The sequence below is a fragment of the Cladophialophora immunda genome, assembly GCF_000835495.1.
Source record: "Cladophialophora immunda strain CBS 83496 unplaced genomic scaffold supercont1.6, whole genome shotgun sequence".
NCBI lineage: Eukaryota > Fungi > Ascomycota > Eurotiomycetes > Chaetothyriales > Herpotrichiellaceae > Cladophialophora > Cladophialophora immunda.
Window position 1 is genome coordinate 1,674,955 of NW_015622546.1, and position 27,667 is coordinate 1,702,621.

At 53.2% G+C, this 27,667-nt stretch overlaps 8 protein-coding genes across 8 annotated transcripts; 2 read left to right on the plus strand and 6 right to left on the minus strand.

Moving 5' to 3' along the window:
- The first annotated feature begins 272 nt into the window (after positions 1-272).
- On the plus strand, positions 273-1,753 carry PV07_10139 (uncharacterized protein). Its single transcript, XM_016397450.1, has 2 exons — positions 273-714; positions 873-1,753. Exons 1-2 carry the CDS (start codon positions 602-604, stop codon positions 1,168-1,170), a joined length of 411 nt encoding a protein of 136 aa, XP_016244641.1. The 5' UTR covers positions 273-601; the 3' UTR covers positions 1,171-1,753.
- Positions 1,754-2,062: 309 nt separating this feature from the next.
- Positions 2,063-5,576, minus strand: PV07_10140 (uncharacterized protein). The gene is made up of 6 exons (XM_016397451.1): positions 5,372-5,576; positions 5,011-5,270; positions 4,805-4,925; positions 4,126-4,746; positions 3,870-4,058; positions 2,063-3,805 (listed from the first exon to the last, which is right to left on the minus strand). The coding sequence occupies exons 1-6, from the start codon at positions 5,409-5,411 to the stop codon at positions 3,099-3,101; spliced, it is 1,938 nt and encodes a 645-aa protein (XP_016244642.1). The 5' UTR covers positions 5,412-5,576; the 3' UTR covers positions 2,063-3,098.
- Positions 5,577-5,856: 280 nt separating this feature from the next.
- Positions 5,857-9,972, minus strand: PV07_10141 (uncharacterized protein). Its single transcript, XM_016397452.1, has 4 exons — positions 8,452-9,972; positions 7,080-8,357; positions 6,593-7,027; positions 5,857-6,540 (listed from the first exon to the last, which is right to left on the minus strand). The coding sequence occupies exons 1-4, from the start codon at positions 9,253-9,255 to the stop codon at positions 6,439-6,441; spliced, it is 2,619 nt and encodes an 872-aa protein (XP_016244643.1). The 5' UTR covers positions 9,256-9,972; the 3' UTR covers positions 5,857-6,438.
- Positions 9,973-11,343: 1,371 nt separating this feature from the next.
- On the minus strand, positions 11,344-14,911 carry PV07_10142 (uncharacterized protein). The gene is made up of 2 exons (XM_016397453.1): positions 14,381-14,911; positions 11,344-14,294 (listed from the first exon to the last, which is right to left on the minus strand). Exons 1-2 carry the CDS (start codon positions 14,875-14,877, stop codon positions 12,965-12,967), a joined length of 1,827 nt encoding a protein of 608 aa, XP_016244644.1. The 5' UTR covers positions 14,878-14,911; the 3' UTR covers positions 11,344-12,964.
- Positions 14,912-15,110: 199 nt separating this feature from the next.
- Positions 15,111-17,868, minus strand: PV07_10143 (uncharacterized protein). The gene is made up of 2 exons (XM_016397454.1): positions 17,172-17,868; positions 15,111-17,120 (listed from the first exon to the last, which is right to left on the minus strand). Exons 1-2 carry the CDS (start codon positions 17,238-17,240, stop codon positions 15,222-15,224), a joined length of 1,968 nt encoding a protein of 655 aa, XP_016244645.1. The 5' UTR covers positions 17,241-17,868; the 3' UTR covers positions 15,111-15,221.
- Positions 17,869-18,223: 355 nt separating this feature from the next.
- PV07_10144 (uncharacterized protein) lies at positions 18,224-20,090 on the minus strand. The gene has a single exon (XM_016397455.1). It carries the CDS (start codon positions 19,811-19,813, stop codon positions 18,395-18,397), a length of 1,419 nt encoding a protein of 472 aa, XP_016244646.1. The 5' UTR covers positions 19,814-20,090; the 3' UTR covers positions 18,224-18,394.
- A 700-nt stretch (positions 20,091-20,790) lies between these two features.
- On the minus strand, positions 20,791-24,194 carry PV07_10145 (uncharacterized protein). The gene has a single exon (XM_016397456.1). The coding sequence runs from the start codon at positions 23,884-23,886 to the stop codon at positions 20,980-20,982; it is 2,907 nt and encodes a 968-aa protein (XP_016244647.1). The 5' UTR covers positions 23,887-24,194; the 3' UTR covers positions 20,791-20,979.
- A 183-nt stretch (positions 24,195-24,377) lies between these two features.
- Positions 24,378-27,532, plus strand: PV07_10146 (uncharacterized protein). The gene has a single exon (XM_016397457.1). It carries the CDS (start codon positions 24,533-24,535, stop codon positions 27,449-27,451), a length of 2,919 nt encoding a protein of 972 aa, XP_016244648.1. The 5' UTR covers positions 24,378-24,532; the 3' UTR covers positions 27,452-27,532.
- The last annotated feature ends 135 nt before the right edge of the window (positions 27,533-27,667 follow it).

Consider the following 27,667-nt stretch of genomic DNA (forward strand, 5'->3'; position numbering starts at 1 on the left):
CTCGCTACCACCCGCGCACGCCCCAGATTTGTTCCTGAAACGAGATACGGAATACGTCCCACATCCCAAGGAGCCTCCCAAGAAAGGCAAAACACCCCGAGCAAAGAGCGAAACACAGGGCGGAATTGAGCGCGAGTATAGACCAGAGAACAAGTCGGTGGGAGACGGCAAGTTATCGGAAGCGGGCTGACAGGTTTGGGGCATCAAGTCCCGCCTTGTTGGACCTTATTATCACCTGGGCTCCGATTCGTGTGCCGAATTGTGCGAGGTCAACGGGATTGTGTACATGGTGGTTGCTGTGGCTCCACCATCTGGACCCTGCGGCGCTGGCCTCTCAGTTTCTCTCAGTTTCTCGGCTGCTGCTGGCTTAATTACTGCCACCACTGCTTTCCCCGACCGACAATTTGGCACTTCTCTTCACAAAATCAATTAATAGATTCCTTCCCCTTCAATTGCACCCTCGCTGCTCCCTGCGCGTCCCTCGTCCATCGCCTTCGCACCTCCACCGAGTCGAGCATCATCCCGATCCTCTTCGTCGACCTCCATTCAATAGAAGCCGTCGTCCTCATCTCACGCAGTCCCCAACCCCATCTCCTCAGCCATGTCTCAAGACCTCACATACGCCGAGGTGTCCAAGCACAACACCAAGAAAGATCTCTATCTGGTCATCCACGACAAGGTCTACAATGCCTCCACTTTCATTGATGAGCATCCGTATGTGACATTGTGTCTCCAATGTCCCCAATGCCCTCCTTCATTCCCCCACTGCTGGTGGCCCCACATTGCGATTGACATTTGACGATGCTTCCCAATCTCCATCCTCCAGCTATGTCGATGAGTTCGTGACTGACAATCGAGCGTGAATGTTCTAGTGGTGGTGAAGAAGTCCTCCTCGACGTAGGAGGTCAAGACGCAACCGAAGCATTTGAAGATGTCGGCCACTCAGACGAAGCCCGGGAGATCCTCGAAGGCCTCAAGGTCGGCTCCCTGAAGCGCGTTCCAGGTGACCCAGCCCCCAAGGTTGGCGCCACTGATAAGATCTCTGCTGGTCCTGGTGGAAAGGGCGATGCTGGCACCGGCATGGGTGTAGCCATGTACGCTGTCCTCTTGGTCGGCGCGGCTCTGGCATATTTCGGATACACATACATGCAAACCCAAGACAAGAAATAGATGGCGTTCCATGTGATGGGAGTGCTGGCGGTGAAAATATTGGGTTACTGGGACGGGTTGCGTAATTGAGAACGTGTCGACCTTCGATTTCGTTTCTAGGACTTGCACATTTACCGAAGGTGGCTGCATTGCGTTGTGTTCGAAGCGAATGCACAAGGCGCCGCAAATCTACTTGGGCCAGAACAACCCCTTCTACACCTTTTTGCTCAGCTGTGAATACACAAAGGATGAACACCAGATCATGCTACTTCGACATCAACCTGTCCGGGAAAGCCATCCATCCAGCTCAGACAACTCTTCTGGAGGAATCCACCTACGGCGCAGACTTGGAGTTTCTCTCCTCATCCTTGTGGTGTACCGGGACGCGTCAACCAAGTCAAATGTTCTATGCTTGCTACATGGATAGATCTAGGGCATTGGGTTTGGCTTTCTGTAGTTGAAAGAGCTACTGAAGTTCTGAAATGTTGTTCCAGTTCGCGTTGGTGGCCTCTCTCGCTCGCTTTTGCTTTCGTCCCAGCCATCAGACCCAGTGGCTTTGTGCTGTTCTTTCGAACTCGACCAACCGCATATCCCAGCCAAAGTGATCGCCGACGACTCGCTCAACTCAAATCATGCAGTAGACCAAGGCTTAGTTTCTCAACTTCTCGCGGGGCGGGCGCTCCCGATGAATAGGTGTCAGGCACTTGGCCATGAGTATACAAAAACGGGGGTTCTCGACTGGATACCTATTGTAATGGCAACACGTAATCCATGACCGACAAGGCCAGGCAGACGAGGCTGTGTACTCGGCACAATCGACATGTTGAGATTTCTTATCTACTGGTGCGTGCGTGCCAGTCCGTACGCATGCTTTTCCTTACCCACACGCTACATTAATGTACTCCGTACTGGACGTACAGAAATACTCGTACACGGCTAGGCTTTTGCCAGCCCGAAGAGGGGCTATAAGAAAGGCTACGTGCCCCAGGGGCAGGCTTCAGAATTGATCGGATCGGGTGAAATGGAAGAGATAGATGCACGGACGAAGCCCGTCGGTAAGTACGGGTGTGTATAGAAACGACACACACGACTAGGGGCTCCAAAATAACCAGGTATCGAGAGCGCCGATGAACATGGGGCTTGCGAGCGATTTTTCGAGGTTTCAAAACGTGGGAAAGACTTGAGCTTCAATTGCAGTCATCTTTTTCGACCCTTGGACCTTCTTCCTTCCAACTTCCCCATCCGAACGGTGGCCGCTGAGCGTATCTCGTGGGTGCTTGATGCTGAGCCAAGCGGAGAGCTCGATGGCCACGGAAATCGATCGCCGCGGGATATCCATGACAATCCTCTTCGTTTGGAGGTTGCTTGGAGAGGAGGGGGTTCGACATGGTCGACCGTCGTAAAGGAACCTTCTGTCGTGGCAGGGCCATTGTTGGCCTAGAGTCCACCACACACATGCCACCGTGAGCATCGTATCGCACTTACGACGTGGGCCTACGCAAACGCCATAAAATGCCCTGGAACCAAACTCCCCCCTTTACTCCTCCTGGTCGTTTCCCGCGCGTTTCGATATTGTTTACCATCGGCCAGGCAGCCGACGTTGAAGACTTCCACGCCTGGGCTTCCAATGCACAGACCCAGATTCTCGCTCTCATCGCGATGCGAGTGTCTTCCTGCTTCTGGAAAGCCAGTGGACGCCATTGCTTCTACAGCACATTCCAAGTCTTGCAGGGCAGAAGAGGGAACCACGGATTGACGAAGGGGACGGAGGGAAGCAAGGCTCTGCATGTATCCCCATAAATTGTGCATTATGACTCCTCTTACTGCAACCCGAGGTCAAATGGGATCCTGGCCTGTTGCTAGGTCCGTCAAAATCATGAATGCGGTGCATCAAACGGCTGTTCCCTTCCTCTAAACTCGTCGCAAATCCCTGATCACCACTGCCGCATTTATCTGTAATAACTTGTGGGCCTCTGACTATACGCTTGATACTGCGGATTCGCATGTGCCTGCGTAGGTGAAAACACTGGATAAGCCGAGCTTTGTGGTAGCGGCGTGATAGGCCTCTGCGCGGGATCGACAGGGACTGGAGGAGGGACGTGACTTGGAGCCGGGGGCGGAGAGCTGACGGGCGGGACTGGATAATCGTACGACACGGGTGGCTGAGATGGTGGATATTGTGAGGATGGAGGCTGCGAGGGTGGCATTCCTTGTTGCGGTGGATATGGCTGTGGAGGCCCTGGGGGAGGCTGTGATGTTGTTGGCAGATGTTGGTGGCTGAGATCCTCAGTTGAGTAGTTTGAAGGTGAATAATCTTTCCCTTCGTCTGCATACTGTAACTGTGCTACATTCGGCGGTTGGATTGCTGGGTACGGTTGACGTCCTGGAGGAGCAGAACCGTCGTTGGGTGGAGGGTACCCCGCGTAAGGATCTGAAGGTGGAGGATGTGATTGACGACGGAGTGGTCCTTGTGCTGCATTTGGGTAAGAGGCGTAGTTATCGGGCACTTGAGAAGGGGGAGGTTGAGTTTGATTTGAGGGAGTCTGGCTCTGAGGCGGTGGCGAGGCCACCGGATACGGAGGCTGAAAGGCTGGTTGTTGCTGTTGCTGTTGCTGGTTTGAAGCGTAGGGTACAGCGTTGTTGGGTGGTTGGCCATCTGAAAATACCATTGTTTAGACCTTGTTCCGAAGAGCTTGTCCCAAAGATGGTTCAGAACTCACCAGGCGTGTAGAATCTTTGAGGCGGATAACCCTGTTGAACTGGCGGGCCGCCTCCTGCAGGCCCGTATCCGTATGCTGCAGGGCCAGGACGAGCGTATTGTGCGGCGGACTGTGCCATGGATGACTCCAAAAGGGCTTCATAATCGCGGCGTGCCTTGATGAATTTCTCGTTGAGTTGCTGGAAATCGTCTGAACGACCGATAGATGTTAGCATTGTGTTGCACCGTGACAGTCTTTCTCTCTCCTCTGGATTTACCTTTCTTTTGCGTATATTTCCCAATCAGCTCAATTAACTTGGGCCGAATCGCCAACGTGCTGTGGTACAACTCGGTAATCTCCTCGTTGTCTCGCACGTTCATGTCCCCCGTGCTCGTGCTTAGAAGGGCGAGCAGTTTCTCGACATTCTTGATCTGCCCAAACACCTCTGCCTCCATTTGTGCTTCTTTCTGCAATTCCTCGGGAGTGGGGTCTTGTAGCTTCTCGACGTAGTTGAGGGGGAAGATTCCCGTTTGGCCGCGTAAAGAGCCCTTCCACCAGTCTTTGTATACGGATTCAAGAACGGCAATTACGTCGCCTTTGCGGAATTGCAACTCGCCGGGTTCCGAAGGTTGAAAGTCGAAGAGGGCCCGTACCCGCGAAACGGTGGCAGCGGTCGTACCTGAGGGCACCGCCTGATGCTCTGCCTGCTGTGGAACACTGCCTGGTGGCTGGGCTGCTAACTCCGCTGGACCGCCAGAGGGTTGGCTGGAGGGACCGGCAGCGGATTTGTCTTGAATGGAGAGTTTGAGAGCCATTTGCAATTCTTCCTCTTCTCTCCGTCTGTCCCAATCTGTGATTGCACTCTTGACGGGGGCTTGAGGGGGTTGGAGGTTGGGATCTGGACGTCTCGGTCAGCCTTGTAGAGAAACCGGGGTGAAATCTCACTGTCAACTCACTCTGTGCTTTCAATCTCATATATGCCTGCTCCATGATGCCCAACTCGGTATTACTCGAGAAGTCTTTGGTCCAGGCCTCCATCCTTTCCACTATCTTGGATTTGACTTGTTGATGCGTATTCTAGAGCCCGCCCATCAGCAAATTCCCTTGTGGTATGACATTACCGCGTCCTAGATTCTTTGAAGCGAAGCAGAGGGTTACGTACTCGATCATTCGCCAAACGCAACAAAGCCTCAGTGAAACTCCGACTTGCCAGTTCCCTGTGCATCTGAATCCCACAATTTTGCGACAACGCATTGGCAAGCTCTAGGGTGTAGAGCTGGACATTGGCATTACGATGCGCCAGCCGTTTGATCATGGCGGCCACGACATCTTTGCTCCCGCTCTCGCTGGACGAGACTCTGTCGCACACGTCGAGGATGTATTCCCAGTTCTCGGAGGTCAGGTTTTCATCGGTGGCCTTGGCTATATAGGAGAGAACCAAGAGAGGCAAGAGTCAGCACATGTACACAGATGCGAGGCAGCAGTGGAAGCGAAGTGCAGTGCTCTCAAGATCGTGAGCTTACCAACGGCATCGTCGAATGTATTTTGTTGTGCCCGGAACATGGCGGGCAAATCAGCTTGATTAATCGAACCAAAGGATGTAGCAAGGAGAGCGAATGCAGATAGTTATGACATGAACAGAAGGCTCGGTATGGAAGCACGACTTATCTTCGGCCTTGATGCGGCGCAGCCTAATGACCAGATGCCACAGGGTGCTAGCATGAACTCACCTCCAGCTTTTAGCGCATGTTGAATCTCGGTGACGCAGCAGGTCAAAAGTGGCGGGTGAAAGGTGGAGAATCCTCCACACAAGCCACACTGCGTACGAGCGAGGTACCCAGTACTGCATAACATCACTGACACACGCAGCAGCAGCAGCAGCAGCAGCAGCAGTAGAGGACTCGGAAGGGTGTGTAGCAGTACTCAACCCAGCGGTGCACATGCAGAAACCATCTCCCAGGTAGATGCCTACCCACGAGCGCTTGAGGTGTGGAAAGACAACCCATCATACACACAAAATGGAAGCTCTTTATTTCGAGGAGCTCTCTCGTCTACATGGCTCATCTGCCTTGCTGTTACACTAGAGGTCAAAATTCCTCGCTCATCTCGGCTTTTCAGACCTCTACATACTATCGTCCCGGAATTGCGTAGCCACCAGACGGGCCCGACCCTTTCATTGCCCATTGACCTTTGCCCATATTCCACAAAACTCCTTTGCCCGCTCGTCTGATCATAATGTTTCCTTAAAAGTCGTAAAAGCAACGGCAAGCTGACAGCCTGCAGAGAACGCTGCGCGAGAAAAAAGAATACCCGTAAATGGACGTGGGCAACCCTCGATGGGTCCCGTGTCGAAAAGAAGTTCCGTTGCGGTGCGTCTAGTAAATCGCCTCTTCCCAAGTCTTGATCTGGTAGTTGACAATGCATTTTGAAGGATGCAAATGAGCATATAACACTCCGGCGCAAGGGGCCGACAGCAAATCTCGCCGAGTGTAAGGTCGCGTCTGTCCAAAAACACAGGCAAGTCGGATAAGGGCTCGTCTCAATCACACGTGGTCATAGTAATTGTACAAGAATCAGACCAGCACAACCATCAGTTGCCTCTATTGGCCTTCTCGGCGGCTCTGCTTTCTTTCGCTGACTGAACAAGAGGCGCTAGGCTGGAAAGCGGGGCACAATTATGCATGAATGGATGCTGTTGTCCCAGGTTAGACAAGTAAACTCGAAAGTGTGGGAGACCGTCTTACATGTAACAAATCGTGAGCACTTGCTCGCTTCTCAGGTTCGACTTTCAGGGCGAAATGGAGGAAATCTCGGAAAACTGGCGACAGTGCTTGCTCGTCCTTGATACGTGGTGTCCCGTACTTAGCGATCAAGTACAAGGCCCGCAGCGGTGACTCTGTCAGATATGGCGGTTCTCCCTCGATCATCTCGATCGCCATGATGCCCAAACTCCAGATGTCGACCTTTCGGCCATATTCTTTTCTCGTCACCACCTCCGGAGCCATCCAGTATGGTGTTCCAACCATCGTGGTGCGCTTGTTGTGAGTGTCATTGATTTGGGCACAAAACCCGAAATCTGTTAGCTTGATGTCCCCTCTTTCCGAGAGCAGGATGTTGTCAGATTTGATGTCTCGGTGTATCACATTTTTAGAATGCAGATGTTGTAAGCCGTAGAGTGTCTGAGACCGTCAGCAATGGAACGCGGCACCGATTCTCCGGGACAATACTAACCTCCCTACACACTGCAGCAATTTGGCCTTCGCTCATGACATTGAAGGTCACCACATCGGTGAGACTGCCACCTTGCATGTATTCCATGACAACCCACAGGTCTCCCTCGTGCAGATAGCTGTCGATAAAGTTGACAATGTTTTTATGCTTGCTGTCCTTCATAACAATGATCTCGTTGATGATCAAATCTTTCTTTGGTTGTTGTTCGAGGTTCATTTGCTTAATGGCAACACACCGTTTTGTGCCATTTTCGAACGCTGTATAGACACCACCAGAAGCACCTTGTCCAATTTTGTTGAGGTTGCTGTACTTTGTGGTTGGGTCACCCGGAGTGCATATCGCTCGTAACCTGGCTGTGACATCCACGATGTTGCTTTGTTGCCGCTTCTGTCGCGGGCGAGGCACAGCAGCAACCTGCGGAGTTCCTTCGAGGGCTGGTGAAGCTGTCACTGCAGCAAATTGCGCTTGTGGAATATTGGGGCTGATTTGTTGAGGCAGGATCTTTGGTGGAACCTCGGGGGCTCCGTGCGCAACTTGACGCTGGCTTCGACTCCGGTCTAGTTGTTTACTCTGAATGGCTTGTTGTGCTAGCAGCATTGCCTGTTCTTGCTGTTGTTGATACTGGGCAGGAGATTGGATTGCCGGCTGGGTGCGCGGCGGTGTTGCATTCGGTCCTTTCGAATTGGACCGACTTCGAGCTTCTTCTTGGGGAACTGATGGTGTATTGGGTAGAGAGACTGGCGGCGGTTGCGCTTTCGGCGGCTCCTGAACTGGCCGTAGCGGTAGGTCTCGGCTCATAGGAGGAGGCGGCGCAGGCCGAGAGGGTGCCATATCTCGCAGACTCTGAACAGGAGGTTTCGGAGCAGGCCGATTGGGCATCATCATCACTGGTGACTGACCTGGTTTCATGCTTCCCATTGCGCTAGCGGGAGGACCTTTTGGGACAGGTGGCGGGGCGCGAGGGTTTTCAAAGCTGCCCTCGTGATTCTGGGGGAATCGAGGACTAGCGGGGGGTGATATTACACCAGCCATGGGGGAGTACGAAGCAACGCTGGTCCCGATGATTGGCGTCACTGGACTCTGGTAGCTGCTGTTGCTGCTTTGAGGAGAGTCGGAGAGTTTGGCGTGGTCGAACTTCTGCCATACCCCGTCGTCATTGCCACCCAGGTTGTTCTTGTACGTCTCGACGATGTTGACCATCATCTGTGGATTTTGATCTTGCTCAGTTTTGGTGATGCCACTGTCGGCCAGGATCCTCTGCCAGTCCGCAGGTAGTCCCTGTTGGATATGAATCAGCTTGTCAGGTTCGAGAGTGGGGGCCGTTCCGATCAATGGAACGATAGATGATCCATCCAACCAGTCGATGACTTACCGTAAACTGCCCGGTCTGGTTGTCGTAGCCAACATGTATCATGTGCAGAGGATTCTCTGGGGCTGAGATCTTGATGGTCCTCGGAGAACCCAGCATGTTGTTGACGAAACTGGAGAAGCCGCTCTTCTTGCGAAATGGGCCGGCCGGTTTTGTGTGGCCGTCGCCTGAGAAGCGCTTGGGACTGAGCGTGCCATTTTCTGATTTTGGAGGCGTCACTTCCATCATAGCCACCATTCCAGGCCCAAAGGTCTGTGAGTTCCGTAGCGGATGAGACCGAAGGTCGGGGCTGGTATGGGTTTGGGTTAACGGCGGCGGGTATGGTGATTGAGCACCGGCATTCTGATTGTCGTTCATCCCGGTGGCTTGAAAAGAGGATAAGAGACCTGAGGCGTCAAAGGGCGCTCCGATCAAGTCCTTGTGACGGTCATCTGAAGTCTGGGGCGTGAGGGGGAGGTGTTGCGGCACCTGGTAGCCGTTGACTGACGACGCGAGGAAGTTTGCTGAAGGGACGATGGGGGACGGTGCGCCACTGCTGTGTTCAAGCGAGGATGTGGAAGAAGCAAACGCGCTGGATTGGGTTCTCTGATGGAAATCGCGAGACGACAGTGAGGCGTCGTGACTGCGAGGGTATGGGGACGGAGCTGACGGGGCCCGTTGAAGTGCGGCAGACGACTGTTGTTTGCGTAGCGAGCCCTTTGAGGGGAAGGCGGAAGGGGGGGGATTCTTGGTCAAAGTATTTCGACGTCGCTTGGAAGAGGTGAAGGTGGTCAGGTTGGAGGAGGTCGTGTTATGGACGTTGTCCATGGCTCCAAGTCAACGTGAAGGTTGGCAGGTGCAAGTAGTTGCAAGTGCAGGTTGCGGATTCGGTGCAGGTGCCACTGGACTGTCGACTGCGCACTGCAGACTGCGCACTGGCAGTTGGAGGGAACCAAGAAAAGCGGGCAGCAAGTGCCAGGTGGGTGCCAGATGGGCGCCAGGTGGACAGCCCGAGCCACTAATGGTGCTAAGGGTTTAACTGAAGGCCAGCGGGAGCGGCAGATGCCAGATGGGGAACTGAGCTGGTGCTCAGCGCTCAGCTTAGCTTTTGCAGCCCCGGGTGTCTGGCGCCAGGCTTTCAGACTTCAGGCTTCAGGTTCTGAGGTGCTTCGGGGCTCAGGCACAGGTTCAGGCTCAGGCTCGGGCTCAGGCTCCAGCTTCCAGGCCTCATCCAGGGCTTCAAGGGCCTCTAGTCCAGTTAGTTCCTGTGAATCAGGGCGAAGAACCAAGCAAAGCACCAATGAGTGACGCGTGCTGGTGATATTTCTCGCCTTTCTCTTTCTCTTTTTCCCAACAAGGACAAGCGACAGGCGCGCAGCAGCCACTCACCAGTCACCGGTCACCAGTCACCAGAGACCAAGATAGTCACAGCAGCAGCAGCAGCAGCAGCCCTTCGAAGACCCGTTCGCTTGCAGGGTTGGGGCCGAGGCGTGAATGGGCGTAGCACGGAGGACGGAGCACAAGGGAGAAAGATCTGAAGGGCACAAAACACAGACACACACACACTCATACACGGGGGGTTGACGAAGCTTTGAGTCTCTACGGAGTCTTGCTGTGTCCTGCTCGACATGTATCCACCCACGCGCATCGCAGTGCAGCGCAGCGCAGGAAGCATCGACAGCGGTAAGAAGCGCGCACCAACACGTCAAATCGACAGAGTCAAATCCCACCCAACAGGAACGAGCCGTAGAGGAGGTATATTTAGTTACTCCTCGTTGCTGTTTGGTTGCTTCGTCGCCAACGGTTTACCCACAAGGACCTCCAACAGACGCTCGCAGCAGCCGTGTCCACACGCGTTCCTATCTCTCACGAGAGTGTCGCCTGTCTTTTGTCCGGACCTCTCAAAAGGTGGTCAAACTGCTAATGTGATATCAGGTGCGGTCAGATTTCGGCTCAAACCAATTTGGTCTTCGTTTTGTCCGCATCCAAGCCACGCTGCTTCAGCCAGCAAACCTTCGTCACTGTCACAAGCATGCATCACCAAATGCGCCCTATGCGTTCATCCTTGGTCAATCTCCATCCCCCACTTTGGCCCTGCTAGAAATCGATAGAGGCACTGCACCATATCGACATACCACTGCGGCACTGCGTAGCCAATTTCCCGGACCATCTTACGCGCAACGCCGCCCAATCCACACGGGATTTTCCACTGCTCAGAGTCCAGAATCCAGAAAGCCCAACCCTGCACTGCCACCTCCACGTGGCCCGCTGAGTATTCCCACCCTCGAGAAACCCAGCAAGTCAACGGTGTCTGATCGGCAGGAAGATTGACCATTGCCACCATAGTCCGATTGGGGATGCTCTCATTTCGTCCTCTGAGCCCTACGAGTGCGAGGTGTGCCAGGATACAGCCGGTCGGCCAGGCTGGATTGATAACCCTCTTGTGGGCATATGCTTACTTGGTGCTTGCTATCCTGAAACAGACCAGGCCCGATTGTCGCAGAATAGCCAGGCCTTGCTTGCTGGCGCGAGCCACGCTGGCAGCGTTACCTACATATGTTGAGGATGCCATGTCCCGGAACGTTTTATCAGGTGCATCCGCTGCAGGTTCAACGCGACAGAGGCGCTGTGCATCGCTCCCTCGAGAGTGATAGACAGCCCCTTGGAGACGGTCGGGCGATTTGCCCAGATTTGTGCGTATCAAACCCATGACGAATTCACCTCCAACGCATGTGTCATTGGGCTTGCTGCAATCTGCGGCCCGCTCCTGAAACCCAAGTCTTTGTTATGACCGACTGGATGCCCACGACGCCAATAACGTCGCTCGCAGCCCTCTCGAAACAATGCTTGGAAGAGCTCAATGCAGGATTTCGACGCAAAATACCAGTATCACGTTTCCAGTGGACTTATAAGCTGGTTCCATCACCCGGTGATTCCGCGCCACCATCTGCAACATCCTGATTGAGATACAAGGTACGTACTCCGTAATACTATTAGTAGCTTGCGTAGGATTTCCTAGAGAAAGTATCAAACATTGCTCGAGCCGCAAAATTCCTCAAACCTGTCCTCCCGCCTTCCGCTCTCTCAACCCCAACGTGTATGCCATACTCCGGTCTGCGTATTTGTTTGCTTCTTCTCTTCGGAACTCCCAAGCACCCTGTCGAGAGTGTCTGCTTTGCTCAAAGCCCCCCTTCCTGTTTCCTAATCGGTTACGGACGTGATAAAGAATAGTGCAAACCCGGCGGAACTCCGTTTCAAGCCGCAGAAAAGAAGAGGAGGGCCAATAAATGCCCGACCGCATCCTTTCCCCATGAGTGTTCGCGAACCGAGAGACTGTCCAGAGGTCACCCGAACACGGGCTCGGTCTGCACTGCTGACCGTCCAGCTGTGGGAGGAGCCATCGGGATCAGGGCGGCGGGAGGATACCAGATACTGGGTCGTGTCTTACACATAACCAGACAGGTCGGTGCATTAACAGGGCGACCATGTGAACTTTTTTCCAGCAAGAGAAAAACGTGATTGATGTTGCTGCAGGCGTCGCACGAAGGACAAAAGCTGTGTTTGTAGGGACTGGTGTCCGCCCAAGCTTGACCAGTGCCAGGCAATCAATCGTCCATGTTGCCGGATTCGACAACGCGTCTTCGAAGGTGCTAATATGCTCATCGCCGTGCCGTGCTCAACGTCATGGGGATGGCCACCCTGTCTTCGATTAATTCATTGAGCACCACTCCATAGTCAGGCAACTCGATGGCAAGAGTTGGTAGATCGCGCATTACAAGACGATACCCGGCAGTTTGGGACACCTGTACCTCCTGTCTGGCGATGCTTCTGCGCTCCCATCGGAACAATCTATTGCAGCACGCGCAATGCAGCGGCTCGGGCATATCAGTCTCCAGAGGTCGCGCAGCAGTCCTCCTTTCGACACCGCCTCGTCTGGCGGCAGAGGAAGCTGAGATGGTCCCAAGACTCGAGTAGAAGTCCTCGGACACCAGGTTCAAGGCGAAGCCACATTAGAGGCCGAAGGCAGGAAGTCCACAGTGCCAAACACCGTCTCCCGCGGCAGGTCTTGAAAGCTGCACTTCCCCGGCTGTTGTTGGGGCCATGCTTTGGGCTGGCCTTCGGCGAGGTCGGTGGGGTCGACGTTGTTGGTAGCACAGTCACGGGCGTCGAGGCCTGCTTGGCTCAACGGCGGTTTTGCAACCCCCAAAAGCGTTGCTGTGTGAGGGACAAGCGTCTCACCCTAGCCTAGGCCAAAAAAGACGGAACATCGCCAACTGTTGGCAGATTGACTGGGCGCTGTAGTGGGTGGGTAGAGGTAACCACGAAGTTCCTGACATTATGGCAGAAAAGACCAAGTTATAGCCGCCGAGACTCCCAACCTAATACTCCGTATATCAGACGCGATCCCCAAATAGTTATAGGTGGCTATTGTGACGAGCAGATGAACAATTCCAAGTGAGGGTTCACAGTCTAACGTTGTAACACAACATAAGGTTGTCAAGAGTGAAGATTTGGAGTTCCGCCAGATTGATTTGTGTTACAAGGTCTTCGATACTGGCGAGGACCGCGTTTGTCCAACCTCTGGGACTGCCTGATGTTCGGCCATTCGGGCGGCTCGCAGCCTCGCAACTGTAGCTTCTGTGTGTGAAGCAAGCCCAAGACCTACGCCTGTGACAACGGGTATGAAGCCCATAGCAGCCAGTGCGGTAGGGCTACCAGGCATCACTGACTTTGCCTTTGCTGCCGAGGACATCAGAGCCGCCCTTTGTGCCATTTCAGCAGTAGTACCACCGAGGTTTCCCTTCGCCATCATTCGTTGGGCCAGAATGCGTGCAGCCTGTGTAGGGAACCAGACCCGACTTCCCAACACGATTGTCCAAGTCAACAATGCCAAACTCCCTGCTTGGTGTGCGCTCGCCAGTCCGGTCGGTACCAAATATAAAAGCGTGGAAATGCCTAGGACGACCTGCAAGCACACAAATCCGACAACACCGTGGACCCCCCTTTGCGCTGCTCTGGGTAGGATCTTCTGCATTGTGGCTGAGCGTGAGAACGCCCAGAGTGCCATGACTGCGGTGAAAGTGGTCGTGGCAAGGATCCGGTGATCGAGTTGAACCAGACTGGGATTTTCGAGCAGATTGCGCCACCAAAGGTCGCTGTGGTCAGGTGCTCGACAGTAAAATTTGTCCCATAGCTCGCTCCTCGGAGGGGTCAGACCGAGTCCCATGTATGGAAATTCGTTGTAGATCAAGCCTGCATCGAGACCTGCGACCAGACCACCGGACATGGCTGTAATGAAGACTAAACCTGCAAGGAGCGAGACATATCGCTTGAAGGGCCTTAACGCGGGGTTGCTCAAGCCTTTGAGCGTCGCATTTGCAGTGTCGGGGGAGACACGCAGGATTTTGTTCGTTCGTAGAATTTCAAGGCCGTTCCAGAGCATGGCGAGATAGCAGACAAAAGCCGCGCCCAGGTGAGCGGTCAGTCTGTACTGTGAGACGCGCGGATGAGAACCCGGTGCAAATAGGTCATCTTTCAATCCCGACTTCACCATCCACCAGCCGATAAAGCCTTGGAATCCAATCAAACCTGCAATGCCCAGTAATCGCATGGCCATGGAACGGGAGACCTGCTTCCGTGCGACGAAGTAAGCGGCCGGCAAGACGAAGGAGAGTCCAATAAATCGACCCCAGAGCCGATGGATCCATTCCATCCAGTAAATTGACTTGAACTCCTCGAGAGTCATGCGCGAGTTCAGCATGTGGAACTCGGGACTCGAGCGATATTTGGCAAATTCAGACTCCCAGTCTGCGTCAGACATGGGTGGGAGGGAGCCTGTGACGGGTTTCCATTCTGTGATGCTTAGACTAGTTTTGTTGCACGAGTCAGTAGGTTCTCTATACACGAAGGATTCCAATGTCCAAAGGATTGTAAGGAGTGCGGTGTGGCATACCCTGACTCTGTAAGTCTCGTCAATCCTCCAAACACCACTATACCAAAGACACTGGCGGCGCTGCCGAGCAGCCAGTAGGCCACAGTATTTGAGGAAGTATCTGGGAAGGAACTCCTGCTCTTGCTCTGGCTTTCTTGTTTTCCCGCATCCTTGCCATGTGTATTTGGGCCTGTAGCTTCGTCCGCGGCGCCTGAGGCTTTGGTGTTGCCAGATTCAGAGAATCCTCGGACAACAGCACCTGTGGACGATCTGTTGTTCGAAGGATAATGAGGCTTCGGACGACTGCAATTTCGTATTAACGGACCACAACGCGTGGTGAGGTTCCGAGCCTGCCTGATGGTGACCGACGTTGGTTGCGCTCTTCGAGAGGCTGTAGATTGGGGTTGGAGCTTGCTCAGCTGAGAGGTATGATTGCGACGGCTGCATTCGAAGAACCGCCTCGACAAGCCTGGTGCGACTTCACGAAGCGTCCTCGAGAAAGCAGATGCAGGCAGCATCGCGATTCCTTGGGAGGGTCTAGCTCTCTGTCTCTTGGAATAAGGACTTCTGAATTAAAATATTATTATGTACCAAACCGGGAACACCAATATGAGCTTTGCGATTGGCCAATCGGAGGCCTCAGGAGACACATCTTACATCGACACCCATTGAGTGCACCCGACAAAGAGTCTATCAGACCACTTCTCCTTCTTCAGCGTACGGGTTGGAAACATCTTCTGAAAATGAGAAACTAAGTAAAATAATGTGCCAATTTTGTGTTACAGAATCTAGCTATTAATCATCGTTACTGTTTCGTCACCGCGAGTCCGCAAATCGCTCTGGTTTTCAGGATGGCCAACTCTTAATAATGGTCCAATATGTCGTCCACTCCCTGACTTCCCTGCCTCTGTGGAGGCGGCCGATCTCGTGGACCACTGGGGAGACCTGTCTGTGATCCAAAGGGCGTGTATGTCCTTGTTGGTTCAGTGACAGTCCGGATGGTGGCACTGGGGGGAATTGAAGATACGGGGGTCATTGATCGCTCCGCCGAATAGGGGATATAACCACCAGAGCTTGAGGTCTGCAATCGAGGCAAGGTTGGACCTCCAGTCGGTGTCACAGCCCTCATTGGACCTACAGCGGTTGGTGTAAACGATCTTTCTGGAGGTCCTTGAATAGGAGTTTGTGATCGGAATTGAGGTCCCGGTAATGGTGAGTTTCGTCCTCTTTCTTCGGGAATAGCAGAAAATGCTGGTCCAACAGCAGCTCCAGGCGTACGACGACCCGATGCGTCAACTTGGTTGTCGAAGTTTGGTCCTGCCCATGATGGTGGCTTGGTCGATGGGGTCGAGCTTCGATCATCTGGGTACGGAAGAGCACTGCTATTTTCCAAAGGATACCTGGGCCGTCCATTGCTAGACATGCTAGTACCTGGTCGTGGCAGAGGATCCATTTGGTATGCACCAGGACCATTTCTGTCACTCTGTGCTGTACCTGGTCGTGGAAGCGCAGGACTAAAGGACCGTTGCGGAGGTTGCGACAGGTTCGATATGCTACGGTTTGGTGCCTGTCTTCCATACCAGGGACTGTTCACATCAGATGCTGGCGTCTGAACTCGATCAGCTGCAAACCCCATGTCCGCGGCAGAGCCCATTAATGGAGCATTTGAGCTGTAGCTTGACCACGATGCTGCGGATCCATGGGTTACGGTACGAGTAGGCATAGGTGGACGAGGCGCGATATCAGGTAGCGTCGGAACTGCATCATCACTGCTCCTGCTTGTTGCTGGTCGCGAAGTGTACTCCGGGAGGGTTGTCATTGTCGTCTGTCTCGACAGCGGAGGAAGCGAGTCCTCATCGGCTCCTGCGATATTCGGCAAGGTCGGTTGTTTCTTCATATCTGTACCTTCACGAGCCGCCCTAGCCTCTGCTCGAGCTCGCAGCGCGTTCTCTTTCTTCAATGCTTTGTCAACCTTGATCTTGACGACTCTCTCCATCCGTCGGTTAATCTTGTTACGGCAATATCCAGTTAGACCTCCATCCTCGCTAGGAATGTGGTGCCAGAGGAACACGAGATAGAGAATGACCGAGATGATCAAACTGATGACGGAGATGACCCAGATGACCAGAGTCCACAGCATGCCGAAAAGAATGACGGCCTGCAGATGATTGGAATCGGCCAGAATCCCAACATTGACAAAGAACTGGACGACCGGAGAGTGGCCATCCGATGGAGCATGTTCACCCTCTGGGACCAACTTCAACCTCAACACCGAGTACAGTGTGATCGCGTTGACCACTTGTCGCGGCCCTTCTGCAAAGACAATACGAAGCCATGCTTCGAATGAGAAATATGCAAACAAGGCAACGTAGTCGGCGCCTTTTCGACTCTTTGTCAACTCGGCAAAGACCAGGAAACGCTTCCAGCCTCTTGCCTTTCCCCACCGGATCGATTGTATCCGTACGGCCAGAGGGTCCAGGTAGGTTTTCGCGACGCCACCCTGTCGCATGACTCTGACTGCCCTCATCCACCGGTAGACGAGTAGAACAAATGATAGAATGATACAACCGGCAAAGATCCATCGAGAGATGTTGAGTGGGATCTCAGGCTTTATCTGACCCGCCCATCTATCGAAGGCGAGGAGGTTGATGGCGGTAAATGTGTCAACTGCGTAGACGGATATCGACACAACAAGCATCAGCAAAAGATAGCCATAGGCAAAAGGGGTCCAGCATGAGGAAGATTTGAAATCGTCAAGGTTCTGCGATATGGGTCAGTCCCTGGTGGCTTTTGATGTTCACATGTGCCATACAATGTAGTCCCATTTCTGCTCAGCACTCAAGTTCCCGAACTTTTCTCGTTCACCGCCGCAACACCCCATAGTGAATATGGTATTTGTATTGTGTAAAGATCGTTTGATGCGCTGCGACCTGGCAGCGGCTTATCAATAATTCGTGAGAGGGAGCAACCGATCACGGGGGGTCGGATTTCTATTTCTGAGGCAGTTGTACTTTGTTGTCTCGGGCGCGGCGCAGCCGAAGGCCAGGTGTAACAAGAGTCCAGCTCAATTGCCTCGGAGATCGAAACCTTTGTCTTGTATTGCCTTTATTGCATCGCTGTCAAGGTCGGTCTGTCATCCAAACAGTGACCGCAACTGCTCGTCTCGTTTCCAGGAATTGACTTCCTTCACCGTTGAGGGAGAGCGTAGAGAAGAGGCGTCGGGGGCAATTGACCGGCTGCCGGCTTGCTTGTCGTCCGTCAAGGTGGACAAAGCGTGCAGCAAGGAGACAAGGGGTCTGGGAGAACAAAAAGAACGAACGTGGGTCGAGAGCGGACCAGGAGAACAATGACACAAAAAGAGCCGGGAAATAAGGACGTGTATTCTGAACGAGAGACTTGATACGACAATGCTAAGGAATGGATGGAAATCAGGAAACCTGAAGTGAAGGGCGGGTCGGTGAATAGGACGAAGAAGCTTGAAGACGAGGAGAGGGTGCAGCAGAATTACGACTGGAGTGATTGATGGAACAGGAGCTGCTGCAAGCCTCGGTGCCTGAGCGCGCCTGGGGCCCTGATTACCCGCCCCCCAAACATCAAACTGCGCTAGGCATCCTGGGGGCCTCGATCTGGCTAGACCTCTGCCAATCCCACGCCCCTGTCGAGCATCCTCAAACACCGCCTCCTTGACCTGTGCACCGCGCTGATTCGCCCTCGAATCCCCCTGGGCGATCGTGCTCATGCAGGAACCCGTCACCCCGTTCACCGACGAGCGTTGGGCTTGCGAGATCTCCAAAGTGTTGCATCACACTCTAGCCCCAGTTGAGACAACAATCTCCGCCACAGCCGTTGGATACTGTTCTTGGTGCGTATAGGTCACGACCTGGAGTTCGTGGAGACTGGTGTGAGCAACAATTCTATTTGAACCAAGCTATCGTCCTACACACAGATGTTTCTCTTCTACGCGCCTGTGAACAGACGCAGACACCACCCAGACGCCTTCGCTTCAATGTACCGCCACTCAGACTGATACCTGTTTTACCGAGCCGACTTCAGCTCCTGCTTGCCTTTACCACCCGCGCGGCCATGGAAACCCCACGATATCTGGCTTGCAACATGTATCTCGACACCGAGTTCCTCTGCGAAGGTCCAAACCAGGCCGGGATTCTTCTGGAAATACCGTCCAACTAACGCGGCGTCCAGGCCTTGGTCGAGAAGTTCTTGGGCCAGAGTTCCGGTTGTGATGGAACCAACAGTTCCCACAAGCAAAGAATCTCCGACCGCTTTCTTCACCGCCAGTGCAAATGGAGCTTGATAGCCCGGCCCGCCCTTGATTTGTTGCGCCGGGTGGATGCCGCCTGAACTGGTATCGAGAAGGTCCACGCCCAATTCAGCCAAAATGACGGCGAACTTGCTTGTCTCTTCGATTGTCCAGCTCTCTGGGAATTCGTCTTGACCTTTGAGCCAGTCGTCGGCGCTGATTCGGAAGAAGAGAGGCATATCTTTGGGAATGACAGCCCTCGTGGCCTCGACGATTTCTCGGGCCAATCGTGTTCGATTTTCAAAAGATCCACCATATTGATCGGTTCGCTTGTTGCTGACTGGGCTAAGGAACTCATGAATGAGATAGCCATGGGCGCCGTGGATCTCGATGACGTCGAACCCAACTTCGACGGCTCTCTTGACAGCAGCCACAAAGGCGTTCTTGATTCTTTGGATGCCCTCAAGCGTCAGAGCATTAGGATCAGGGTAGGTATCCTGGAAGGCGATGGCGCTTGGGGCAAGTGTCTCAGTTGGCCAGCCGCCGGCTTCTTTCTGCGCGGTATCGCCCCTACTCAGCCAAGGGGCAACAGTGCTAGCCTTCCGACCCGCGTGACCCAGCTGGATCCCGATCTTTTGGCTCTGGCTGTGCGCAAACTCGACGATCCTCTTCAGAGGGCCCATTTGCCCATCTTCCCAGAGTCCGCTGTCCTCGGGGGTGATTCGACCTTCGGGGGTGACTGCTGTCGCTTCGATGATAGCGAGGCCAGGTCCTCGCTGAATGATGCCGCCAAGGTGAGTCACATGCCAGTCAGTCAAATAGCCATTTTGGGCCGAATACTGGCACATGGGCGACAGAAAAATGCGGTTCTGGAAAGTCACCCCGCGAATGGTCAGAGGCTGGAAGAGCTTGGGAATGGCACTGCCATCGGACTGGGGATTCTTGGCTGAGCCCGAGGGGGGCGATTGCGCGGGCGTGAAGTACGAGATACCTGGCGCTCCCTTGTTGATGATGAGAGGCTTTGCGTCGTGAGACTCCATTGGGGATGTATGTGAAAAATGACGAATTCTATGATGAATTGGCGCGCGTTCTAGGCGTTGAAGGGACAATATTCGGCAAATGCGGACCGGTGTCGTGAGAGTGACTGAAGATTTGATGAGATGAAGAAGAGAAAGGTGATGGGCCGCATGTACCATCGGGAGGTTTTATGTGCTACTGGTCACGCCTCTTCACTCTCCCCGAGAGCTGTGGGAGGGCTCTTCCACAACCGACGCGAAGTGAGCTTTGAAATCAAACTCTGTCGAATCTACCAATGAGCGTCACTCCACCACATCTGTAATGTTGCTGCGGGCGTGACAATGACATGGACGGACGGGCACAGGCAAGAAAAGAGAACATCGTACTTGGGAGTTGGAGGTACAATCCATCTGCGAAAACTGGGGATAGGTTCGCCAGGATCCTCCGGGAGAGGGACCAAGAATACCAAGAAAGACCAAGGAAGATGACATGAAAGCGGACATCAAGTCCTCGAGTCTATAGTTCCAGAGGGTCTTTGTCAGGAGATTGACGTACGTAGCATAGGGCCCAGATTTTCCGTCCCCAGAGAGCAACCGCCTGGTTTTCGTGGTACGGTCCTTACATGGCAGTGGGAGCGCTGGGAATCGGGGATGCTGAGTAAAAGGAATAATTAATGTACGACGATGTCCCGAGTCTGATGGTCCTAAATGGCATTTGTCTGACAGCCATTAACCATTAACGGTTGCTTGTTCATTGCGTGCCCAGTCACCCGTGGCCCAGTGGTCTGCGGCGATATTTCTTGTCAGACAGGCTGGCCGTTGGTGACATCGTACTCCTGCTCCGCCGCCGCCTGAGATTCTCTTCCGCCGGATCTTTATCTCCATGCTTTGTCAATGCCCCCGAAGCTCTTATTCTCATTACCAGGTGCCCAAAGTCAGCAAGTCCCTAGAAAATGTGTCGAAAATGTGTCGGCGTCCTTTCCCATTCGGCAATCGCGTTTCTTGTAAGCACTTCTTGTTCCTGGTACACATGCCTATTGTGGTGATGGCGATGTTCAGCCTCGTCGAATTCATAGCTGAATCTGGCTTGAGGCACGACGACGCCCCCGAACCCACGCGGCGCTGATCAGTGGCTGTAGATGTTGTTACTCAGTGAGCGAATGATAATGTTTTGATCATTTTCCTGAATGAAAAAATTGTCATTCGTGTATTGGATAATCAAGAGGCCCAAACATTTCTTGCTCAGGGCCGTCACTGCTTGCTCGACGCTTCGTTGCTTGTTGAAATCCATAACTCGTCATCTTGACGCTACTTGAATGCTTGAAATGCAATGCTTTCCCGGTGTCTTAGATGTTGCCAATGACGACCATATACCTCAACTTCCCGTCCTTACTCGACTTTGTCGTGTCACATCCGCCAATCCCATCATCGAGCTGCATTTGGCTGCTCTTCCATCCCCAACTCTTGCTGACATCGAACTTGTCTGGTGCACTCTCGTAAATGCTCAAAAGTCGCCCGCCCTTACTCGGTGAATAGATCTTAAAATATGTTCGGATTGTTGGACGGCCATCCATGTATGGCGGCATTGCGGAAACGTTGTACTTCCTGTTGGCCCGTAATAACTCGGCGTCCTCCTCGTCCGAGTCCAGCATCAGCCCGTCCGAGGGAGAGGAATCGCTGGATGGTCTACCTGCAGCCTCGGGGTTTTGTGAAGTCTTTTGTACCGACTTCGCCATCCGCCGCCGCAAAGTCACTCTTTCACCCTCCGAAATTTGCGGATTTGAAGTATCATACTCTTGTGTCGATTCGGCTGATGCTTCTTCCTGTTCCACTGCCGACCCGCGAACAGGCTCGTTGACGTGCCAACTTCGGTTTCGCCGTTCGTTCTTCCGAAGCAACATCTCCCGCTCCAGCTGTCCGATGCGATCGTCCACAGTGGAAGACATCCAAAGGGCAAGGGGGTCTTCACACGGATCTTTATCCTTGGCTCTGTGCAGGTATATGCCCAACTGTGGGACTTTCGAGTTATTGACCCGCTGGATATAGAGGTTCCACAAACTCCCCGCATACCAAACCGTGTGAGAATAGACCCGTTTCTTCTCCTTGAGCGTCCGGGGGCTCGGGAACTCCGCCGAAAACCGAAATGGAGGATAATAGCTGAAACGGGGCGCCGACGTTGGCGAATAGCCTCTGGACGGGGGCCTGCCACTGTCGATTACATTGCCACTTGTGAAGTCGAGAGCCCATGCAACATCGGTAGGCTCGAGGCTAGCCGACAATCTCGCTGCATGCGTGCTCCATTCTGCAATACTCGTAGAGTTGGCCGCTACACAAGCTTCTTGAGTGCCTCCCATCACACAGGAGACATCGTTGCTCGGAATCCAGAATTTCCTAGGTTTGCCGTTGCCATCCCAGGAGCCAGACTCCATCTCTGCAGGAACTTCATTTTGGCTGGCTGGGCCGTCGTCTCGCAACTTTCCTTTCTTGTGGACCGATGCTTGCTCAGCATGATCTTCGGCTTCTTCAAACTCTTCTGCTACTTCACTCAATCCCAGTGTCTCGTCGGTTTCCCTGGCATTGAGAACTTTCTGTCGAAGTTCCATCGACATCCATAACGCATCACCAATGACCTTCTCGGGGAGAACCGGAACTCCAAGGATGTCTTTTTGCGTCCGAATCTGCTGCAATTGTTCGAAGCGAAGATGAACATAATGGATCCCTTCGTCCAGCAGCACGAGCAGGGGTGCGATTTCCGGAGACGTGTACAGGGCAACCCAGGCCTCATCTTTTTCGGAAACGTAGCGGTTGTGTCCAGTTATCCTGTAAGGTGCATCAAATCTCACTGCAAAGAATCGCAGACTTGTCGGTTTGGGATAGAGATATCGACCACTCGAGGAAACCAGCCCTCCTTCGATGGCTTTGGCCCTCAATCGGCGATTCAAGAGCTTTAAAGCAAGATACCATCGCTCCCACTCGCTTGGCACGAAGAAAGGATCCCCGCCAACAATCTCGCGGATGATCTCAGCCGGGATCTCGTCCCAGTATTCATACGGCATCTCCCAGCCTTCTTTGCAGAGCATGGCCTTCGCAGAGGCGAGGATTCGATCCCCGGCTTTCCCATAGTAATTGTTGGTCACTAGCTTAATCAAGCTGTGAAGGGTAGCTGGCTGCATCTGTCGAAGGATCGAGTCGACACAGGAGTCTACTAGGTCGGGCATATCAAGCCAACATGACGTAGCGAACAGCCCGATAGCTTCTTCCTCTTCCTGGCGAGGGAACTGGGTTCCATAAATCCTCTTCAGGGCCAGCTCGAAAGCATTTTTGGTGATATTGGGATCGAGGTCTTCACAAGGGATTTTCATCTCTCGCGCTGTACTTTCTGCCCAAGATCCGGAGAACGCAGACGAAAAGTAAGGCACACGATCGAGAAGCAGTTTGTGAAGTCTGTAGCTCTGACCAAACGCATACACGGTAATGTCTGAGTGGCGGCCTTCCTCGAAGCCATGGTGAAAGAGATGACCTTGGAGTGACGCCGTGCCACCTAAACTTCGGCTGGTACTGGACACGGTTCGAAGATGGGAATGAACTCGAGATGTGGGATCAGGACTTGTTCCGTCGCTTGTTATGAATAAGCGCGCAAGGGTAGTGGAGGTGTTGACAGAATCAGGGTCAAAATTGTTGGTGACTGCGCTCGTCGTGGGATCATCCACATCCTTTTCGGGGTTGAGGAGAGGATGTCGACTGCTCGAGGCGGCGGGTGAAGCGAAAGGCGTGGTGTCTCCTGCCTTTATATTAGTACGCCGACTTCCGCCAGCATTTGTCAAGGCCGCTAAAGAGCCTGAATTGTTGGAGGAAACGGCAGCGCTCAGAGATGCCAGGGCGGTGTTCGCAGAGACCGAAGCAGTAGGTGGTCCAGATACGAAGATTGATCGAAGAGGAGGCTCGAACGACACAGGTGGAGATTGCTCTCCATAACCCAAGCCAGGGATTTGGTTTGAAGAAGCTATCCTTCGCTGGGGGAGTGGTCTAGAGCTCGGAACTGTGCTGGTGGGCTGTTGAAGCGGCGATCTGATAATCCCGGGAGAGGAAGGTTCGAGATAGCGTGACGGGCGAGGAGAGGATGTTGCGGTGCCCTGTTCACTCCAAGCGGCCCGGTTGACCTCTGGCGTAATAGTAGATGCATCATACCCTGAGATCAGACCATCGAGATCGTCTCGTGGGGGACTCCAGTTGCTGAAGTGTTCTTGATCCATCAGATGGACTATTGTCTAAACCTTCTGAACGAGAGGAACGAAGTTCTTGACATAGCCGTTGAATGGACCCTGGGGCTGTCAAGGTTTTCCAACAAGAAGCATCTTGGACATAGACCGAAGAGAGAAGGGGAGTGACCGCCAAAGATGGAAGAGACAGAGGAGTGGAAAGCCAATAGGGGTGATCCTGGAGGCCGCTGAGTGTTCTATCAAGTCCTCAAGGCGCAATTTCGTAGTTACAGCTGTCTCGTTCCTTCATAAACCGTGATAAACGCAATGAACTGCAAAAGTTGGCAAGATGTTGAGAGATGTTGCAAGAGACAGCGGGACAAGGCGATCATCAAGGCGTCACCTGGACGTTGTGCCGCTGTGCTGCAGCCACGCAGCCACAAGCCACAAGCCAGAAGCCACGTGTGGCCCCGGAATTACGGCGGACTTAAATTATTTGGGCGACGTCTTCCCTTCCGCAGGAGGACATTCTGCTCGTCCCTCGACTCACACCGACACCCAGCAGAAACAAGGCGATGGCGGTCTAGAGATTGGACTTTCACTGGAATTGCGATCAGCCCAAGACCATCCGATCTTCTTTTGCGGCGGCATAGCAGCATGGCCGGCTTTGTATCTGGCACGTCTCCCTCCCCTGTTCATCATGGAAGGGCCAACCATCGCAGCCATCGTGAATGGTGACCACTATTCCTTCGCCAATCGAGAACCACTTACACCTCCCAACTCTCAGAACACCCCATCACCGATAAGTTCCCCTACATTTCGAAGGGATGCCCAAGATGGTCTTCCGCCGAGCCACGACAACGGTTCATCCGAGCCGAATAATACACAACTTCAACCAGACGAGGGTCTAAGCAATGGTCTCGAGACACATGATGGAGTTAAGAGCGTCACCAGACTTGTCGACGTGGATCATGTCCACGCGGCTACACCTACGAACATGTTGCCAAATGGCGAGCCAAAAGACCTGGCTTGTTCGCCTCCTTCAATGACGGAGTCAGGCCAATCGGGTCCGGGGCACGTCGCAGAACGTCCAAATGGAGTGGAAGGCAAACAGAATGGAGGAATAGTGTATATGCCATCGCCAGATATATTGCACAGCCTGACGACTACAGTAGACTCTCTTCCTCTGAGTCCTGACGATCCACAAACAACAGTACCAGTCTCCAATAATGACCTGAGCCCTCACACGGCCGTACCCATCACCGCCAAAACTCCTGAGTCTCCTAAATCTCCTAATGAAGATGTCTTCATCTCCACTCCCCGGGCGGAACCAAGCACATTTAGACAATCTGAAACCTCAGAGACAAGACGAAGTCGCAACCTCACCATCGAGACCGGCAACCAACTGTTGCAATCTACAGGCAGTCCTTCACTCAGACCCAATGTTCCACAAAGGGCTCTATCCACCCCCGGCTCCCTGAAAAGTCCTCAGTCCCCTCAGAGACACGATAGAATCGGTCCACGACCAACGCTCAAGATTCCTGAGACCGGTGCGAAGGTTGATGGAACTGGAGGAAGAAGGCATTCGTCTTCAGGGCGACCTCTCCCGTCCCCTATGCCGGCGTCAATTCCACTACCGCCCTTATCGATTCCGACCTATCTTCAGCTCGAACTATCGTCACAACGACCCTCCCAGCTATACATTCACAGGTCCGCCAACAGCGACTTTCCGTACGAGTCTTCACGAGTTAAGATCGAGAGGTTGATGAACTTCTTACTCCTGCCCATGTATCTCGAGAGCGTCCTCTGGTTCGGGACTCTTGCATGTCTCGATTCATGGCTCTATACATTCACGATCCTCCCACTCCGACTCCTCAAATCATTCTACATCCTCGTCAAGTCTTGGTGCATTAACTTCATGAGCGAAGTGCAATTCGTCTCCAACTTTGTGTACAACGGGACCGGGAGAATGTGGAGAAGACGGAGGAGCAGTCTAGCGACTGTTTCTACGCGAAAAGTCTCGGGTTCTGACGCTGGCGAAAACAAACCGGCTCAAACCGTCGCAGCACAAAATCGCAGGTCAGGGAGACAGCATCAGAGAACAAAGTCAGTGCCATCGGCATTACTTCCGGATGACAAGGCGGACATGCTTAAGGGCCTGCTGATAATCTGCACATGCCTTATCCTTCTTAGGCTTGATGCTAGCCGGATGTACCATTGGATTCGTGGTCAAGCCGCCATCAAGCTATATGTCATTTACAATCTTCTGGAGGTCTGCGATCGGCTTTTCTCCGCAATAGGACAGGATGTCCTCGAATGTTTGTTCTCCAAGGAAGCGCTCGAACGCAAGCCAGATGGCCATAGCAAAATTCTACGGCCATTCTGGTTGTTCGTCCTGGCACTCACCTACACAGTTATTCACTCTACGGCTCTGTTCTATCAGGTCATCACGCTCAATGTGGCTGTCAACTCATACTCGAACGCCCTCATCACATTGCTGTTGTCAAATCAGTTCGTGGAGATCAAATCCACTGTGTTCAAAAAGTTCGAGAAGGAGAACCTTTTTCAACTGACTTGTGCCGACGTCGTCGAACGCTTCCAACTTTGGCACATGCTGGTCATTATTGCATCTCGCAACATCGTGGAAACCGGAGGATTGAGTGCGGGATTAAGTGCTCTTACCAGAGCGTCAAGTGCAACAGCGGCGCCTCCACTGACTACAAATAGTAGCATTCCCTTCACCAGTGCTCTTCCTCCGAGATCGGTTAGCTCGATCCTTCCAAAGTCATTTACTCTGTTACCGGCGGCGGTCAATACGATAACATCGTATGCGCCAGCTGTCAGTCAGGTGCTCGGACCGTTTCTGGCAGTCCTTGGGTCTGAAATGTTGGTTGATTGGCTCAAACATGCTTACATCAACAAGTTTAACAACACCCGCCCTGCAATATACGATCGATTTCTGGACGTGTTAGCGAAGGACTATTACACAAATGCTTTCGGCGACCAAAATTTAACCAAACGATTGGGTCTGCCAGTTATCCCTTTGAGCTGTCTCCTGATCCGAGCCACTGTGCAAACATACCAGATGTTTATGGCAGCCTGGGTCCCTTCAAGTTCGCCAAGCTCATCAACAAGTCTGGCCAGCATCCACGAGCATTACTCTGCGGCCCGGTCAAACATGCCAATGACCACAAGCACCGCGATTTCCAAAACCGTCGACGACATCATCAGAGCCATTCCTGCAGCCATCACCAGCTCCAGTGTCGTCACACACATGACGACCATACTTTTGTTCCTCCTGTTCTTCCTGATCCTACTTGCCTGCAAGCTCGTGTTGGGAATGCTTCTCCTCGCATTTGCGAGATCTCGCTACCGGTCGATGAAGCTGCGCGAGAGAAACCCCATTTACCATGTTGACGGCGGTCGGCGCGTTGGGGGATGGGGCGTCGTTGAAGTTGACGACGATAAACGCAGATGGATCTACGAGGATGACCCTGCCGGTCTCAAAGCATTGCGTGAGAGGGAGGAAAAGGACAAGAAGAACAAGGAAAAGGGGACTGGGGTGGAGAGCTTCGACAAAGTCAGGCGATACGAGATGGTGGCAAAGAGGATATGGTAGCCTCCCGGTACTCAACAGTTATGTAGATAGCAGGTCATCCTGGTATTTGAAGCAGTCCGCTTGAATTGGATTGATATTCCCCTCATTGGTGCCAGACATGAATTGGTATTTCTTCTTTCGTCAGGTCCGTGAGAGTCATCTACGTAGTTGCGCACATTTCTATCCTTTCTTGATCTCATGTGGTATTCCCGTGCGTATTTCTTAATCCGTGGACAT

Bases quoted from the DNA above. Each gene is read 5' to 3' on its own strand.
- PV07_10139 (XM_016397450.1), top strand. From the start codon at position 602: ATGTCTCAAGACCTCACATACGCCGAGGTGTCCAAGCACAACACCAAG. The intron at 715-872 runs GTATGTGACATT...TGAATGTTCTAG, and splicing joins ACTTTCATTGATGAGCATCC to TGGTGGTGAAGAAGTCCTCC.
- PV07_10140 (XM_016397451.1), bottom strand. From the start codon at position 5,411: ATGTTCCGGGCACAACAAAATACATTCGACGATGCCGTTG. The intron at 4,926-5,010 runs GTACGTAACCCT...GGCGGGCTCTAG, and splicing joins TGCGTTTGGCGAATGATCGA to AATACGCATCAACAAGTCAA. The intron at 4,059-4,125 runs GTAAATCCAGAG...TCGGTCGTTCAG, and splicing joins GAAATATACGCAAAAGAAAG to ACGATTTCCAGCAACTCAAC.
- PV07_10141 (XM_016397452.1), bottom strand. From the start codon at position 9,255: ATGGACAACGTCCATAACACGACCTCCTCCAACCTGACCACCTTCACC. The intron at 8,358-8,451 runs GTAAGTCATCGA...CATATCCAACAG, and splicing joins ACCAGACCGGGCAGTTTACG to GGACTACCTGCGGACTGGCA. The intron at 6,541-6,592 runs GTAAGACGGTCT...CTGGGACAACAG, and splicing joins GTGCTCACGATTTGTTACAT to CATCCATTCATGCATAATTG.
- PV07_10142 (XM_016397453.1), bottom strand. From the start codon at position 14,877: ATGCTGCCTGCATCTGCTTTCTCGAGGACGCTTCGTGAAGTCGCACCA. The intron at 14,295-14,380 runs GTATGCCACACC...CAACAAAACTAG, and splicing joins ACGAGACTTACAGAGTCAGG to TCTAAGCATCACAGAATGGA.
- PV07_10143 (XM_016397454.1), bottom strand. From the start codon at position 17,240: ATGGGGTGTTGCGGCGGTGAACGAGAAAAGTTCGGGAACTTGAGTGCT. The intron at 17,121-17,171 runs GTATGGCACATG...CCCATATCGCAG, and splicing joins AGCAGAAATGGGACTACATT to AACCTTGACGATTTCAAATC.
- PV07_10144 (XM_016397455.1), bottom strand. From the start codon at position 19,813: ATGGTACATGCGGCCCATCACCTTTCTCTTCTTCATCTCATCAAATCT.
- PV07_10145 (XM_016397456.1), bottom strand. From the start codon at position 23,886: ATGGATCAAGAACACTTCAGCAACTGGAGTCCCCCACGAGACGATCTC.
- PV07_10146 (XM_016397457.1), top strand. From the start codon at position 24,533: ATGGAAGGGCCAACCATCGCAGCCATCGTGAATGGTGACCACTATTCC.